The sequence below is a fragment of the Sinohyriopsis cumingii genome, chromosome 2, assembly GCF_028554795.1.
Source record: "Sinohyriopsis cumingii isolate HCF-2022 chromosome 2, ASM2855479v2, whole genome shotgun sequence".
Lineage (NCBI taxonomy): Eukaryota > Metazoa > Mollusca > Bivalvia > Unionida > Unionidae > Sinohyriopsis > Sinohyriopsis cumingii.
Genome location: NC_142962.1, coordinates 13,813,000 through 13,832,295, shown reverse-complemented (window position 1 = coordinate 13,832,295; position 19,296 = coordinate 13,813,000). Strand labels below are relative to the sequence as shown.

General features: G+C 35.0%; 1 protein-coding gene across 4 annotated transcripts in view; it reads left to right on the top strand.

Annotated features, from left to right (window-relative positions):
* LOC149804357 (striatin-3-like) overlaps positions 1 to 13,122 on the top strand; it is a 132,311-nt gene extending 119,189 nt beyond the window's left edge. For all 4 annotated transcript variants that reach the window (XM_089939359.1, XM_089939351.1, XM_089939369.1 and 1 more), the window contains one exon: positions 668 to 13,122. In XM_089939359.1, coding sequence (XP_089795485.1) covers positions 668 to 837 — 170 coding nt within the window. In that variant the 3' untranslated portion in view covers positions 838 to 13,122. The remainder of the gene's footprint in view (positions 1 to 667) is intronic.
* The last annotated feature ends 6,174 nt before the right edge of the window (positions 13,123 to 19,296 follow it).

Sequence of the window (19,296 nt, the reverse complement as noted above, 5' to 3'; positions counted from 1 at the left end):
GGTTATTTATTGTACCAAAATGCAAGTATTTTACAATCCATACATTCATCTACATGCTAGATTTGCCTTAGTGTTATTATACTTCACTTAATTTAGTCAGTCTTGCAAAATGCATTTGACCTGCTTCCTGTTATGTAATGCTGTTTAGTGTCTTAGCTTCTTTCATATATCTAAGATTGAATGTTTCTTTCATATATGTAAGCTTGAATGCCTCAAACTATCAAGAGTCACAGACAAGATACACAAAGTCGTAAGGACACAATTTTGCAAGTGCATTAGGCACCTGTCTGTTATAATTCAAAATAAATTATATTCAAATGATTTTTTCCAGTTTCTTTGTTTTCTGTATTATACCTACCTCATGGTGATTAGTTCATGTTGTACACCTGTTATGGAAATTTTACATCTTTGAATGTTATATAATGCCTCCTTCATTAATTTTGCATTTGGTGTCTTTTTTCCTGAACTCTCAAGATAAACAGATACTGTATAATAATGTGTACTTCAGATACCAGATAGAAAAAAAGTAAACTTGGCATTGCAATCTTCATTATAGTACAATTTTAATTTACTCCCATCTCCTACAGTAGATAGTTGGAGGCATTGTATAGCGGTTTGTTTTGCCATGAAACCTTGTTAACTTCACATTTATTCTGTTTTTTTTCAGGTCATGACTGTTCAATTAGATTGTGGAATTTGGATAGTAAAACTTGTGTCCAGGAAATCACTGCACATAGGAAAAAATTTGATGAATCAATTCACGATGTTGCTTTCCATCCAACAAAACAATACCTAGCTAGTGCAGGAGCTGATGCTCTTGCCAAAGTGTTTGTATGATGGCATTGTATATAAATAGGATTTTCAAATTTACACAATTTAGTAATGACAAAAGAGATGTATCAACCATCACAGTGTGCGAACTTAAGGTGTCAGTTTATAGTGTCAACAAAATAAATCGATGTACAGCATGTGAACCATCGATGTCAGTTCACATCCAGCAGAAGAGGATTTTTCTATGGATCTAACAGGAGATTTCTGAAAAAATACATGGGTAATCTTTCACCTGCTCGGTTGACTTTAAGAACAAGAACATTTACAAGAGTGGCAAAGGTGACAGGATATTTTATAGGATGTTCTGTGTGCAGTAATGTGTAAATGTGAGGAACTTGCATCACACTTGATGATGACAAGTTTCTATACTCAGTTAAACCACAGAAACCTCTTAGGATTTAAAAATTGGGGGCTGGGGCTGTTGTCAAGAAAAATTTGCTGATGCTGTCGATGCTGTCTGCTGTCAGGTTCTATTTGAAAGGTCTAATCTCTTATAAAATATTTTAACATTTCAGACAAAAATACAGAATGTGATGGATTTGCACAGATTGTCGAACTGATTTTATCATTGACTTACAGATGAACATTTGCAATAATGGTACATACATTTAGTGAATATCACTTGAATTGACAATTTCATTTCAGGTCAGTATATTTACAATGGACGGAGTTCTTTGGCAGTGATTCATAAATGGTGCAATATCAATCTTTTACCCAGAAAAAAATCTCTTAGTGTAAAACCACTGGAGTGTACTACTATTACTAGGCAAGCTACTTCTGAAGACCATCAGTTTTTGTCCAAGTTGCCACAGATCAACATCAGCTTAATAGAGCTAACATTGGAATGTTACAAATTGGTTATGAAATTCTTTCCTTATTGAATGCACTTCATTCAGGTGTATAAAGCAAGGAAGTCTATTCTTGGTGGAGAATTTCCTGAAACTATCATTCCGTTCTTTTGACATTTATTTAGTATCCTTTAAATATGGACAGATATAAAATATCTGTGAATTGCTTGGAGTGACTTTCACATCAATCATGGTATATTTTGATCAATTGTCCATTTTCGAGGGGTTGGAAAAAGATCATTTGTTATATTGTTGATATTTTGCCATTTTTCTTTTGTGGCACATAATTTTTTATATAAGATAAAGAGTTGGATAATGTCATGGGGGGGGGGGGGGGATGGCACATTGCAAGGTGCCGACATGATTTTTGGTAGAGCTTTACTGGAGATTTTTTTTCTAGGTCCACAGCTCATATTGTTAATTAAGAAATTATCAACAATTATCTTCACACTTTTTTTGTAAAGTTATCTCCATTCAAGGTTGTAAAGATTCAGTTGTCAATATCACAAGAAAATGCTTTTGTCCCATCAAAAAGTTACTGATTTAATATCATTGTATTTCAAAATACAAAATATTTATCAGTTTTTCTTTGTTAATTGAAGCTTTTGTCATGAGTTATTTACAGTAGTACTGATTTTTGAAAAGTGGAAGTTTATGTCCTTTCTATGAAGAATCATTGGAATGAATTTAGATTTTGTTAGCACTACTGGTCAAAGACTGGAAGAGCTTACGGGATGGTCATTGTCCATTGTCCTTCCATTAGAACAAGTTTTTTTATCGCTACTCATCCTAATCTACTTGGAGGATTATCTTGAAGCTTTACACATTCATTGCATGGTCAAAATGGTCCAGTATGAAAGTGGTGCCTATCTGACGTCCAGTATGGCAGCCATTTTGAGAATCTTCTTATTGCTACACCTCCTGAACAGAATCATATCAATATCAGGTTCTACAGAAGGACTTCTTTTGCTGTCTAGTTGGTCCTAAATGAAAATGGTGCCACCATCGCAGCCATCATAAAAATCTTATTATCGCAACTCTACATCTCCTCAAGTTGTAGTAATATGGAGTTTTCACAAGAAGAATTCTTAGGATATCCAGTTGATCTGAAATGAAAATGGTGCCAGTCATACATCAAATATGGCTGCCATGATAACTGTCTTTAAACAAAACTTGTCACTGCTCCCCTTGAATGGATGATCATTATGACATGGGGTTTTCACCTAAAGTCTTTTAATGCTGTGTACTTTGTCCAAAATGAAAATTGGTACCTAGCAAAAATCCATTACATGTACTACAGCAGCAAATTTGGAAACCTCATTATCACTGCAGAATATTAGCGATGGTTTCACAACAGTTGAAGAAGAGATGGTCGTATCTTGACTTCCAGGAAATTAATTTTGCCAACTAGTGTGTCATTTCCATTAAGAGACATTTTTTTTAAAGATAAGCTTAGTTTTGTCTATCCCTGCAGCTGTCCATACATCTATCTGTGTGTTAGTCCTTTCTGCCCGTGATTTAACTCCTTTATTTCAATACAACTGTTATGAAGCAGTATCGCACACCAAAGCTGTCACCGTGATCTGCTTTCATGGTTTTTCAGTATGGCTGGGTAGTCGGGTTTCAGTACTTTGTCACCCATTATCACCATGCAGTATGGGTGCATCATGGGATGAATATATGCACCTAGAAGGGATTGCTTTGACCTTTGGTTAATTAAACTAGATGAAAATACTGACACATGCATCAGAAGCAAGGTATCTTGAGAGCTCCTCACAGCCCTAATTAGTAGAAAAGCTCTGTGTAAAGGTTGTGAACCATGATCTGTTAGAAAGATTTACACTTGAATTTTTTTACTTAGTATGTCAAATTTGATAGTTTTTTAGATGTTTTAGGTAGTAACAAGCCTTTATTCATTTACATCTACATGAAGATCCTTGGCCAGAAGGATGAGTATTAATACATAAAATTACTTGAAAACTATATTATTATTATCTATTCCTACTCATTTACCTCTATCATATGTTAACTGACATTAGTTATGATACATTTCATTCTTAAATATTGCATATGATGATCTGTAACACACAACCAGCTGTGAACATTTTAGACCTATATCTTTATTTGCACAGTAGATGTTTTGATCAAGGCAGACTGTTGCTCAGTCACAAGTTGAACAATCATGGGATAGTGAGATCTACTCATTCACTGGCCCATCATCGTTAGACTTGGCATTTATGATAATAGCTGTTACTTCAGACTGGGAACTACAAATATGCAGATTCATCAGAATAGTTTTGGAGTAAGATTTAAAGTTCTCTGACAAAGGGATCAGGGTCTATGCCGTTCGTAGTTACATGTATGTTTTACATTGGCAGATATGGTATATTTCATTTGCGTATATTTTGGAATACTATTGTTTTATCAAGGACCCTTTGTGGCTTTTATCCCTATCTAAAATGTTCTAAATACAAGCTCAGTATGGCTCAAATTTGCATGAAAGTTATTCAGCCGTGTCACACTATGACTTTGTAAACCAGCCTTCTGTATCTCCATGTAGTCACTGTTATATCCCTTCCACTCCAAGCGAATGGCTGTACTAAAGTTAATCCCATGCCATGAATTTGTAACTCATGAATTTGGAGATCACCACTAGCTTCAGCCAAATGCATGCTGACAGGAAGTATGAGACTGTTTTTGAGAAGGGGTGAACACCATAGAATAACCCAGTTTGCTAAACAGTTATGGTATATACTCACTTATACTATGAGTCAAACTTTAAACTGCACAGACACAGATCTGCTATTGCATACTGTGCCAGCAGATCTGGGTCTGTGCAGATTGTTAGAAGTAATCAGTAAAACAACAACTTAGACCCTTATTGTCAGGTGTATTATGATGTGGCAGATCTGGATCTTTGTTGTTTGACTCGACTTATAAGCAGATATATACTGTACTCATCCAGAGATAGCTGTTCAGTATAAAGCAGCTCACCCCTTGAAACACAAAAGAAATAACTTGCCCAAAAAGAAGTGCAAGGAGGATTTACTGTAGTCAGTTAATGTCCTCAAGACCTGGACTATGATATTAGCCAAGCTTTTCACTTGGTCTTTAAAATGGATATGGTAGTAATGGCATGAAGATCTAGAAGGTTGGTTTACAGATTAAAAACATGTGAAACAATTGAATCCTTTGGTGCAGATTTTAGCAATATTTTGGTTTTATTTTGTCAGGTAACCACAGAGGATCCTAGAGAAAACTATAAAGCATAATTAAGGTCAATTATAATTGAAGTTTATATATAACATGATCAAATATAGTTCATAAATGTATACAGTGCCTGTATATTGGAATACATATTTGATATGTATTAGTAAGTTATTTTACTTATCAATTCATGTACAATAATTTATGTTGATCAAAATGTGATCGTTGTTTTAACCATTGCAACTGTACTCATACTTGGGAATCCATCCACATTCATTTTCTAGTACACAGCAGTGAAATAAAAGGTAGTTGCATCTTGTATTTGCAGCAATGAAACTTATGTCAAGTGTAATTTTTCAAATTCGGCTTTAAGTTAATAAGCTGAATGATTTCCCTGATCATTTCAAAAGTTACCTTTTTGAAATCTATTTTTTTTCCTCTCTTGTTTAAGTCAACATTTAGATATATTATGGAACAATTTTTTTCCTCAATTATGTCATACAAGATTAAACTTTTGACTAACCTGACAGAAATAATTCTAAAATCAAACAAACTAGAATCCTCGACAACTGCTTCAGTATGTTTACATGAAAAACCATATTAAAAAATATGTTTATGTATGTAAATGGAATACATGTACGATAACAGAGAAAACAAAGGTTTTAATTGATGATTATGAAGGATTAAAATTGTGGAAGATTGCTGCATTACTTTATAAACAATGTATTTAAATGATACTAACATGTCTTTTTTTTAAATGGTTTGTACAGTGTATAATTTTTACTACTGAATCATACATATAAAATCATAGAAATTATCAATTATAAATATTGGCAACATTACAAGAAAACAATTTCTTTTCATCAGATTATTAATTCCTCCTGAGCTTAAAAAAATCACATTGACAGTATTTCAGAAAACTTATCACAATCTTTTTCTCATCTTTTATTACCCAAAATTCTTGTTGATTAACTTCTAATGCTGAAGTTTGTTCCGAGTTTGACAGCATAACTGCACAGACAGCATACTGGAAACAATGAAGCCTTTTGCTGGCAGTTTTTTTTTTTAATTCTGTTGCATACTTGAAGGTAAATTTCTGTAAAAATAAATATTGTTCAATACTCAAAAAGAAGCCTATTTACATTAAATTATTTAATTGTGAAATTTTCGAGTCAACATTTTGTTTTAGTGAAGTTTCAGTACATAATGAGGAAATGTCTAGATGGATCTCCATTCACATTATCTGTTACTTTCACAGGTAGCAATTTAAAACCCAAAGGGCATTGGGAGATGACAATCTAGTCTGCCAGTTTTTACTCACCTGCCAAGCATGGTTACATGCAGTTATTGACATTCTGATTGCATCGATACATTGATATTGTTAATATTATTAATTATGTCAGTCTTCTAGCAGAAATAATTTTGAACATCTAACCCTTTATCATTGTATCACCATTTTTCCTCACATCACCATAATTAATCTTACAAACTTTTATTTCCATAAAGTAGTTCTCAAGTCATTCATTGTGCCTATCTACAAACACATGAACACATGCATGGACATGTGCACTAACACTGACACAAATGAGAACAGTTACCTCACTCTAAGTGTGTGGGTCAGTTCTTATTATTTGTATCATAATACTTTAATGGCAATATGTATCCTAAAATGTAGAGTTAAATGGTACTGTGTTTAAACCTTGCAGGTGTTATGACACATAACAAATCAAACTTATTCCATTGATGGCATATACAGTCTAGTCATATGTATCCGACTTTAATAAATCCAGTTATTGCTTTAGTGCTGAATGTAGATATGAATTGTGCCATTCAGAATTAAACATTTTGTGTTTTGGGAAATATTTACCTGTTCAGAAGTTTATATAGTATTGTAGACTAGACAGAACATATTCAGGAAATGTTGAGTTTAATATTCACTTGCTAAAGCCTTGTGCTTTACTTAAATGTTTATGACCATGTATGTGGAGTGGTATTGGGTACTAGCCATATCCGTTTCATCATGTCTCATCTTGTCCTGTGTGAGTTTCATTTCTGCTCCATAACTTAAGAAAATCTTAATGATTTGAATCCAGATTTGAAAGAGTTTTTTGGGGTGGGTGGGTATGAAGCCCTTGATCTAGTTCAGTTTTCATCATTTTATGACAAAGTCTTATGGAGTTATGGCCATTGTGTGAAACTAGACAAAAAAATTCTGCTCTCTCACAGGACCCATATCGTGAAAATATTATGGGTCCTGTCCATAACTAACTGGTCCTACATTTCATCCACTAGTGGCTGAGTGGTCTAAAGTGCTCACCTTTATGGATCACTTCACTGTCATCTCACCTCTGTCTGTGTGGGTTTGAGTCTCGGGCTCGGCCATTGTGGGTATGTGAGAAAGCTTGCCAGTAGCTTCTTGTGGGTTGGCTTCTTTCTGGGGTTTTCCCCGTTATTCCTTCACCATTTTATACTGGCCGCCATGTATAGCCTATCTTGTGCTGAAAAATGGTGTTAAACCCTACAACAACAACAACAACAACAACAACAATAACATTTCATCATACAAGAGGCAAAATGCAGTTAATGACTCCATGGTAAATTCAGGCATATATGAATATTAACCTGTTGGAAGTTAACAATATCATCAAAATAAGATATTTTTATCATATGTAAAATTTATTAAATATTATTAAATTCAGCATAGCATGGCCACTATTTACTGACCAGGACAATGGTGCATACTGTCCAGCTGATACATTATTCATCTAGATGCAGGGTATCATGACCATTGATGACCAGCCTGAATTTTTGTCTGAATGAAAAACCTGAACCTCCTCTATTGACTTGTCATCTCATCAATGACAGTTTTAGAACTGTACTCATGAAATTAGGTTTGCAGAAAGATGCAGTGGATTCCTAGAACTGGAACTTGATCAAATGCATCCACATTAGCCAAATACAGCTGCACAGTTCATTCAGCTCAACATCATAAATGATATCAGTATCTCTAGCTCAGTTAATTTCCACATCAGGATCTTGAAGTGTACATACATTTACCTAATTCAAACCTCATCTGCATCATCAAGTTTTCGATGAAGCTAATTAAAATCTTGATATGTATTTGTGATATTATTTTTCAAAGGAGTAGACCATGTTTGTTTGCCTGTGACATGTGACAGCTCCCACAACTGCTTAGTTTTGTATCAATAATGAACTCTTCCACAACTCCAGGGCCATTAGGGCTGATTACATTGTACACGGACCACTCTATTTCAGGATATAAAATCTGAAGTTCTGCTCTGTATGCCGATACAATTGGTGTTCAGATTATTTGTGTGTGAAGTAAAGTCTGAAATATTATGAACATTTTGAGAGGCTTGCTTGAAAATTCATGAGCCTATCATTTCAGATATTTTGTGATGATGAGCTTAACAATCCATAACAACATTGTCATGGTCTTAGCAAGTGTCCTGTTTCTTCGATCTAAGCGAAATTTGTAGGCCAACTATCATTTTCGTTTCATAGTGTCATATTCCTTTTGGATACTTCTTTTTTCCTGATGTGTTTTTTAGCTTCTTGTGGCTGAAGGGTATCCAAATACCTCCACATGTTGATGTTTGGAATAGGAAGTAACATGTGTCATCAGACATAGATGCAGAAGGCTTTATTTGGAGTTACCAGCATCTAGTGAACACAGATTAAATGCAAGTTACTTATTTTCTCATCACACCCAGACTCACAAGTGATCATCATCAACAAGTCACCATTTTTTATTTTTCACATGGTTTCTAATGTGTCTTTTAATATCATAAAACTAAAAAAATTTGTAGATTCTTGATATGCCTAAAAATCCAACTGGCTACTCGTTGTTTGCCCCAGTCCACCGTGAAATTGGCATCAGATGGCAATCTGGTGGCAAGTTTGCACACTGGGTACGGCCCCGTTTTGACTTGTAACAACTTGCCTTTTTGTTTGCAACATATCAGGAAACCTGAACATGTTTCTCTTTTTTGTGTGAATCCTGGAACATTCATCCTTTGTTACATTTGATCTGCTATCAGTTTGTAACATAGCTTCAACAAAATTGTTTTGGTTTTGATTAGAGCTTTTCATGCAAAATATAGCCCTTGACTTCAATATTTTCATTCTATTCAGTTACATTCATATTGATCAAGATTTATCACAAACCTCTTTCTGGCTTGGGATTCGATTTTTTTTAATGATTATAATTTTATCTGCAGATTTTCTCCAAACAATAGTCATCTGTGTTTTTCAGTTTTACTGAGCATGAATATTGAGCTACTTGACACAGAAAAGGTTACATTATTAGCATCAAACTTGGACAGAGTCACATAATTGGCTGGTAGCAACCTAAATTCGCAAGCCAATAACATGGGCTGATAATTAGTAACATCTCAGACTCCTGATTGGTTAGTCAGTGATGCCATTTGCACAGCAGTGTCATGATTGCCAGAATGGTTTGCTTGGAAACTGCCATAATAACTGCAGCAATTGGCTGGTAGCTTCACGTTGGCATTGTTATATTACATTTGTTCATCTTACATACTTTTTTCGGATATGGAAGTTGATAATTTTCTGCAGTCTGCAGTCTTAAGTATTCTGAAGTGTGACTTAGTTCCCAGCAAAGGTCACATCATTAATCCACGACAAATCTCAGATTGTAGAGGCTTATGCTGAAAATGTTCTCGTTTTTCTCTTGCATTTTACTTCATTAAATTGACATGTCTTTTTCATTGATATTGCATAACAAAATTTAATTATGGTATTTAAAGCTAACACTACAGAAAACATTGTTCATCAGAAAAAATAAACTAGAATCATCCATCCATGTAATATAAATTCTTCATATGTCAGATCTAATAGAGTTTGCTTGTTTTGTACGTAGTGCTTAAAATTTGCACCTCTCCCAACATCAATAATTTTCTGGTTTGACAAAAGAAATTACAGTGGTTGGTGCTTGTGGCAGCTAAAAATATAGAAGAGATTAAGAAATAGAAATTGTGTTGATTAGTAATAATGGTGTCAGAAGTGGGATCTTTGGATTAAGTGAATCATCATCATCTTGTTTGTGAAAGTCTACACTTATTGTTTATATTCGAGTGTGACCTTCTTAACAAGATAATCTTCAAGTAGGTGTTTATTTTGTTTAGTTCTAGGTCTGTGGGTCTAGTATAAATACATATTCATTTAGTCCAAAATCCCACTCGGTTTCTATTCTGCGACAGTGAAGGACTAGTAACTTTCTAAAGTTGATGTTCTTTCAGGCAGGAGAGAAATTTATTAAAAGGTTTAACATTCTATTTGTCCACTTGTCTGAAGATTTGGCATAATTTTGAATGTGATTGTAAAATGTTTCAGCATTAACTTTGGAGGAGTCAAACTTTATAAAAGATTTTTCATGCATGATATTTGTTTCTTCACCTTCATAAAAAATATTTATAGAAAGGAGACTGCTGTTTTAACTTGTGATGCCAGGTCAGCATTGTCAGATGGTATTGTTGCTTTATCTGTCAAAAAATAACTCACTTCATTGGGAAAGATTACTTATTAAAACATTTCCTATCAGAATTTTAGGGTGTGTATGACAAAAGTGCACACATGAAAAACTAAAATTCCTTCCTTTTTCTTGCTCTTCAAGAAACCATAATTGTATTACAGTCTTTTAGTGGTCTTCTACACTTTTTACCTTTAGCACTCTGCTCCCAGTTATCACATATCAAGAAGTCAGAAATGGTAGCTTGGACATTTGAATGGCAGATGAAATTTTGGGTTTTTTTTCTCCAATTTTACCAATGCTGAAATTAATACTTTTATAATTTATTAACATAAATATACCCTATGTAGGCTTTACTTTCAAGTTAGTATCTTTCTTTTAATCTATGCATTAAGTGGTTCTGTCACCTTTATCATTTTCTTCCTTTGTATGTAATAATTTATCCAGATCCATAGTCCAGACATTCACCGAAGGGTGGCTGTAAGTGTTTAACTTGGTACCATGTTAGCGAAAATCGGGACCCTTCACGATTTGTACCCCTATGACCCTGTCTAAATAAAATCACAATACACTTTATTACTCAGAATGGTTCAGATCTTTCAAAATATTTTGTAAAAATTAAAGGTATTATTCAATATCTCATTGCTGAAATTAATTTAGGCTTTCATAATGTTATACCCGTGCCATCAAAATCTTCCTGACTTGGAAGCTTATTGATCATGGTGAATCCCTCGTATGTTTCTATCTTTGGAGTATTAATCATTTTGCGTATGCAGGAAGTAGCTGTTTCTCACAAGTTAGCCGGGGGCCCCGAGTGGCCGAGTGGTCTAAAGCGCTCTCCGTTTCGGATCACTGCCATCTCACCTCTGTCTGCGTGGGTTCGAGTCCAAGGCTCGGCTAGCGTGGGTACGTGGGAAAGCCTGCCAGTAGCTTCTCGTGGGTCGGTGGTTCTTCCCTGGGTTTTTCAGGGTTCTTCCTCCACCATTAATACTGGCCGCCATGTATAGCCTATCGTGTGCTGAAAAATGGCATTAAACACTACAACAACAACAACAACAAGTTAGCCAGCTTCAGGTATGTCGGATATGTCCCTAAGCAATAGTTTATTTAATTGGGTAATTAATTATTCAATGTACGTTTCACCTGATTTGTAATGTAGATTCATCTAGCATTCCGGCATTAAATGTTAAATGAAGGTTTTCATGATCACTAAAAAGTATATTAGGTTCCTCTTGAATGGTATGAAATCACGATTATGAAAGTGTTGTGCTTAGATTAGAAATGGATATGATAGACTTGCCATTGAGATATGGAAGTTATCTTCAAACACATTTTCAGAATTTACTTTTATTTAATCAGATCTAGATAGAGTCTAAAAAAATCTATACCTGGCTATTTAAACATGGTACCATGGTACTTGCTATTAAGGAGTTTTTTTCCTGCTTTTCTGAAGATGATTAGTGACATGGTATATTGTATATTTAAAGTAGAAATCACCATAAAAAACTTTTTAAAAAAATTTTTGGGGTGGGGGGGCTAGTTCTGCACATACAGTATTACAATAGCTATCATTTCGCATAAGTCTCTATTAAATTGGTTTCTTTCAATGTCTTCTTAGTTGAATGTCTTAATTATTTGGTACAATTAACATATAATAAGGTAGCTTCCATGATTATGATTACATGATAACTATTTTTGAAAGTGTGAAGCAAGTCTCAGAAATCTGAATCATGTAATCTCTTTATTATTCTTTTGTCGCAATACACAAATTAATTGCTAACCATGTAGTTTTAGATGTGTGTGAAAGGAAAAGAAGTTATTCTATTTTACACCTCTCTTCTCTTTGGATTTGAAGATCCATGTAAATTATTTGTTGCCAAAATATACAACAGGGTGTTAAACAAATTTGCAGGTCATAGAAAATTGAGGAAGTATGTCAGTAAATATGTCTGGTGTCAGCCAGCCGTGGATATCCTTCAGTGTGAAAAGTTTGGGAAACTGTTGCAAAATGGCAGCTATTGGAATGCAAAATTCCAGCACATAACGTCAGATGCTGATGTCAAAAGCAATTTCAGACTTGTACCCTGCAAAATTGTTGTTAAATACGGCTATATTTTTAGGTGTTCATTTTTGCACCAAGAGGTTTAAAAAGATTTTTTTTTCAACACTCCAGCTTTCACAGTTAATACAAAGCCTTTTCTCTCGAAAGTTAGATGGAATGAAAGGGAACAAAATCTCAAAGTCTTGAAAACTCCAAATTAACAATTTAAGTCGTTTATTAATTCTAGAACAAAAAAGAAAAAATGTACAAAAATGTTTATTCTTATAAGTTTCATGTCCAGATGTTTTGTCCCAGTTGCACCTGTACATGAATTGCTTCTGATTTTTAGCTTTCTCTGACAAGGAACAGTTGTTTCCTACTGTTTTTGGATGTTATACATCTTTTGCTTCAGTCCTTAAATGGTGAACTGTGATTTAATAAGATAGATTTTGATGTCTTCTCGTAGATACTGATAAATAATTTAAATTACAATTAATTTACAATATGCAAAGACCACTTATTAACCAGCATCTACTGCATACTTAGGTACCGTGGATTCAAAAAGAGAGAACCCAGGTCATTTATGCAGAATCAGAATTATGTTTATAAAATATATTAAAATTTCATCTCTTTTGTAAGAAAACAAGAAACAAACTGTTTAATAAACTGAAATAAATTTTGATCTTTGTTATTTTTCATTGCCTTTCTACATATCATTTAGGCTGTATTTTAGGCATCTCCTTTATCATTAAGAAGCTTTATAAACTATAAAACTGTTTAAATGTCTGTGTCATTGTTTTGAACTTTTATGTGAACTCTAGAATGAACTCTAAAAGTTAAATTAATTTTTTTCACATGTATTGAATTGACCTTCCCCAATTTCCAGTCAACCTCTCATAACATCTCTTTATCTCTTGCTCATAGCCAATGGGCGGGCAATCAGTTGAATCGTGTGCAAATCGTTGCAGTGTTAAGATAATATTGGTTGCCTTGGGTAACTTGTTTCTAGAAGCAGGACTAAATACATGGATATAAAAATGGATTGGGGTAATGTAACTAAGCACTTGTACTTAAGTTTAGTTCAGTGTTGGATTAATTTTAGTTAGTCATAAGCTTGTACAATTTCATAATTATTGATACAGCATGTCTAAACTATCTTGGGCAAGGCATAGAATGTGTGTCAGAAACATCTTTTGGATGATTACTTCTTGAAGTCGTGCTTGCAGCACTTATTTTTAACTTGCCATGGTGGATTACTAGTGTGCTATAAAAATGTTCTCTTTCCTTCTTGTCATGGTGGATTACTAGTGTGCTGTAAAAATGTTCTCTTTCCTTGCCAGGGTGGATTACTAGTGTACTATAAAAATGTTCTCTTTCCTTCTTGCAATGGTGGATTACTAGTTTGCTGTAAAAATGTTCTCTTTCCTTAGCAGGGTAGATTACTTGTGTACTATAAAAATGTTCTCTTTCCTTGCCAGGGTGGATTACTAGTGTACTATAAAAATGTTCTCTTTCCTTCTTGCCATGGTGGATTACTAGTGTGCTATAAAAATGTTCTCTTTCCTTGCCAGGTGGATTACTAGTGTACTATAAAAATGTTCTCTTTCCTTATTGCCATGGTGGATTACTAGTGTGCTGTAAAAATGTCCTCCTTCCTTGCCATGGTGGATTACTAGTGTACTATAAAAATGTTCTCTTTCCTTATTGCCATGGTGGATTACTAATGTGCTGTAAAAATGTTCTCCTTCCTTGCCATGGTGGATTACTAGTGTGCTATAAAAATGTTCTCTATCCTTCTTGCCATGGTGGATTACTGGTGTGCTAAAAAAATGTTCTTAGACGACCTACCGCTCCGATAGCCTAGTGGTTTAGGTTAGAGCGTCCGCCTCGGATGCGGGAGGTTGTGGGTTCGATCCCCTGTCGAGTCATACTAAAGACTTACAAAAATGGTACTAACAGCTGCCTCGCTTGGCACTCAGCATTAAGAGGTTAGTGTTAGGACTGGTCGACCTTTGTGTCAGGATAATGTGACTGGGTGGGACATCATGCTACATGTCTGCAGCATGATGCCCTAGTGCTAGGTTTATCAATATAAACCGTCACACTGCAGGCATCATAGTGATATGACCTAAAAATTGTTAAAGCTATGTTAAAAAAAATCAAAATCAAAATCTTAGACGACGTAAGAATAAGCTATGCTGATTTCAACATGACCAAAAATACTCATATGGAAGAAAATGAGAAAGAAACCATTCATGATAAATTGATGGAAGATATCATTTCCTGGATTTTTTTAAAAATTAATTTTTGTCTAATTTTGTTTAAGAATATTTTAAAAATTCTGCAGGTCCATTCCTGTATGTATATATGTATGTATATATGTATGTATGTATGTATGTATGTATGTATGTATGTATGTATGTATGCATGCATGCATGTATGTATGTATGTATGTATGTAAACAACTTGAGATAGTGAATGACCCTATCAATAACTGCATGGGTGTTTACTAGAACATGTATGTATGACTGACTGACTTTATTTCCTCTTTAGAAGAGATTACATCAGATTAAACAAATTCAGGATAATACAAGATCATAAAATAGAACAGAAAAGTGACAAAAATACAATAGTAATACTGTGTCAGCTATCGTATTGACAAAACGAAATATCTCAATACCTGCAATTATGCAAATCTGCAATCATTTGGCTTTGCATGGCACTGATCTTTTAACAGTTGCTTGATGATGATAATATTTCGAAAAGTTAATACGTCTATAGTGTTATGTGCTTAACATTAAGTTCGAGATAGCAACGAAAATGAAATGGAATACTTACAACGGTGTAATTCTATATGTAGTTTTTTTTTATATGACATGTATTTATGCATATATATACTTGTTTGCTCGTATGCGTGCGTGCATGCATTTATCTATGACTGACTGTCTAAATGACTTAATTACCTCTACAACAAAGAGTATATCAGGTTGCTAAGATACATATTATACATATCATAGAATTATGAGACACAGTAGAGACGAGAACGCAAGCATGATATATACATCGTTAACTAATGCATTTACAAAACGAGATATATAAATACAGAAAACCATATAGAAATCCCTAGGAAATATACATAAACAAATACATAAACACACACATACATACATATATACACATATACATGCACATATATACATATATCCATATACACATGCATACACACATTCATGTACATACATAGACATATATACACATATACATACACATACATACATATATATACATAAACATATACACTGTATACAGCTGTCATACAACAAAATTTGCAAATTTGACAAAAGACTTTGGTCTTTAATTGTTTATTATTCATGTTAATTTACTACTTACTTTTTATATCATGTTTGAACATGTTGGTTGATAGTATGGCACACATTTTATTGTAGAATGAAGCTATGCTGTTTGCGGCCACCAGCATGAGCCTATCTGATACATCATCGTCAATAGACGACATGGAGTCAACCCTGCTTCCAAGAAGTGTCTCTAACAATATATCTTCTTCTTGATTGAATAAGTTAACCCCGTCTCTCACTTCTAAAGAGTCAATCACTCTCTCAAAGAAAACTTTCCGTTCCTCAAGCAGCATTTCGCAACCTAAAATAAGATGTTTCGCTCTGTCGTCAGTCTCTTTTCCACAGAGTTTGCATACCATAACTTTACCAACAGGCATGATATATAGTTTCATTACTTCAGAGAGAGGCCATAACATGGATGGAAATTTACGCCTAAGAAACCTTATACTACTTGGTTTTAAGTCCAAATGAATGTTTCTGAAGTGAATTAAATCACCCCTTAGTTCCATATTTGCTCTCCAGGTAATTTCTTCATGGTTTTGAATAATATCAATAATATGTCGATTCCAAACGAGTTTTTCTTCTGTTTGTACTCTTGCTGCATAGTCTAAAAGAACACTTCCCATACCATATTTCTTAGTTATTCTGTCAATATCTGGTATAAATGCCGTCTGTTTTAGCGGGTTGTACAGATACTGACATAAGTGCATAATGAAAATCTTTTTCCATATAAAAGTCCAATCGCCCTTACACAATCGGTTGAAAAAGAGCAACTTCATCCTATCTATGTATGCTTCTATTGACCAGAGTCCTAAGGTACTACTCGTTGCCTCCGTAGGCGAATATTTATCTAAAGCTTGCATACGTCGCGCTGCATATCTCTGGCATAACTCAAGTTCTTCTATATTCGAGTTTGTGATACCTGACCATAGTTCACATCCATACAGGACCGAGGGTAGAATAATTCTTTTCCAAATCTTCAGACTTGTTAGAGGCTTCATTCCTCCATCTCTGATACCAATAAAATAAAAAGAGTTTAACAAGTGTTTGCCTTTATCGCATGCTTCTTTTATCGCGTATGTATGCATGTAAGTAGTTAAGTGGGGCACTAGAGCCTCAATGGGAATTAGCATTACAGAGACCCCTGGGTCACTATAGCCTCAATGGAAATTTAACATGGAGAAAAATCGTGGATCAATATAGCCTCAAGGGGAATTTAACATGGGAAATAGTCTTGGGCCACTATAGCCTCAAGGGGAATTGAATATGGGAAAAAAGTCTTGGGCCACTATAGCCTCAAGGGAATTGAACATGGGATTTTTTTTTATATAAATTTTTAAAAATTTTTTTAAATTTAAATTTAAATTTAAAAAAGGGGTAGGTAATTGAAAGGCTATCTCTTTTCGAGAAATATGGCTGGCCCTGAAAAGGGCCTTTGGGTTTATGTTAATATTAATATTAACATAGATGGCATCTGTCACATCTTCTTCTTCTTCTTAAACTCCTTCTAACTGACGGTCCATACACAAGTACCCTCTTGAGACATCCTTGTCTTTCTATGTAAACTCTCCTCATCCATTGACTAGTATCTGTCCTATCAACAACAGTCCACTTGGACCTGACATACATGAGCATGTCCGTCCTAAACATCATGGAAGACACAAGGGTGGATGACTCAACTGTGGTCCACATCTTGAAGCGACGAGAATAGGTGAATCAATGCAGTGAACTGCGCTTATTTATAGGTACAGGAAGGATTGAAACGGATTGAATTCATTCGCCAATCCGAACACGCGTTACAAAATTCAGTCAGCTCGCATGCAATCCGAAGAGAGCAGTCTGTGACGTCACGTGGTCTATATAGATTCGTTAGCGCTTGTGTGCAGTCAATCTATGCGACAGTGATTCAACATGACGGAAACTCAGAAAACGATCCATTGGGGTGCACCAGCAGGGGAGACTGCCCAAGGGAACCCGGACTTACTTTCAGAAGAGGTACATTGGGATTTTGTGGATTTTCTTACCTCGCAAGAATTTGTTCCGGAACCTTCGTTACCTTCTTCATTACCGCAAGTGGAGAATTTTAGACAGAGACAGAAAGAAGAATTGGAGAAATTTATGCAACGACAAAAGGAAGCGGAACAAGCTTTTCTCCTACAGCAACAGCAACAGCAACAAGAAGAGGTAAGAAAAAAACAACAGCAACAACAGCAAGAAGAAGTAGCAGCAAAGAAACAAGAGGGTGAAAATCAAACGGCTACGGTACTGTTGGACATTTTAGCGGAGTTAAGAAGTCTGAAACAAATGTATCAGACTTCTTTATCACGACCGAAGAGAATACGACCTTCCCGAGCTAAACACGCCAACCCTGTGACTAAGCCTATCGTACCACCCTTAGTGATTTCAACCCAATCATCAGAAGTAGGCCTCGGCCGTGTCAAAGGCTTAAGGCAGTTAAAGTTGATTGGTTAAACTCACCCCTACACCAAAATAAAAAGGCCCTTTTCAGGGCCACCCACTTCTCTCGAAAAGAGATAGCCTTTCAATTTGCCAATAACTCAAAAATCAACAAAAAAAAACAAACCATTTTACCCTTATAGTACATGTCTGTGTATGAGTGCGTGAGTGTAGCTTCTTATTTTAAAATCAAAACTCAAAGACACTTACCTTATATCATTCATGTATACTTTTATCCATTTTTTACAATCCAATTCACAATTCACCACAGAACACTTTAATTAAAAGTTCATTGACTTCTTCTTTCTCCTTGTTTAGTCTCTCTGTTTTTTGAATTTCTTCACCGTTTTTTCCTCATTTTCTTCCCTTCTTCTTTTCTTCTCCTGTTTCTTTGCTTCTTTTAAATAGAATTGTCTTCTTTCTTCCTCTTCTTCCTCTGAAGAATCCCTCTCTTCTTCCGAAGAATCCCTCTCTTCTTCTGAAGAATCCTTCTTTTCTTCTGACTCCTCTTGTTTCTTTTTTGGGCAATCTGGAGACCAATGTCCTTTTTCTTTACAATAATAACAGGTATCTTGACTTTTGTCTTTTTTAGCCCCTGTTTTTGTTCTTTTTTGACGGTCTGGACACTCTGAAGACCAATGCCCTTTCTTCTGACAGATATAGCAAGTATCTTGACTTTTATCTCGAAAGGAAGGAGAGTAGTCCGTCGGCTGGTCTGAAGAGGATTTTCTAATGACCCCTCGCAAAGCTCTGACGAAACGTTCCATCTGGGTAGTCTCTTCCATCGTTGTGCTCGGCTTGAGAGTGAAATGAATAGTGAAAGAACAAGACACACACCCTTTTATATACGCTGGTCTGCCATGACTATAAATTAGTCTATGGTGTTTACACTTGAGTCATTTGACGTTTTGCACTCAAGATGAAACGATCCCATTCATTGGAGAAGAAAGAAGAAGAAGAAAGTAAGAGGCAGAAACGTGATCTATCGCCTCGTACCAGAGATGAAATCTTGGCACAAATTCATGCCAGTGATTTTGAAGAGGA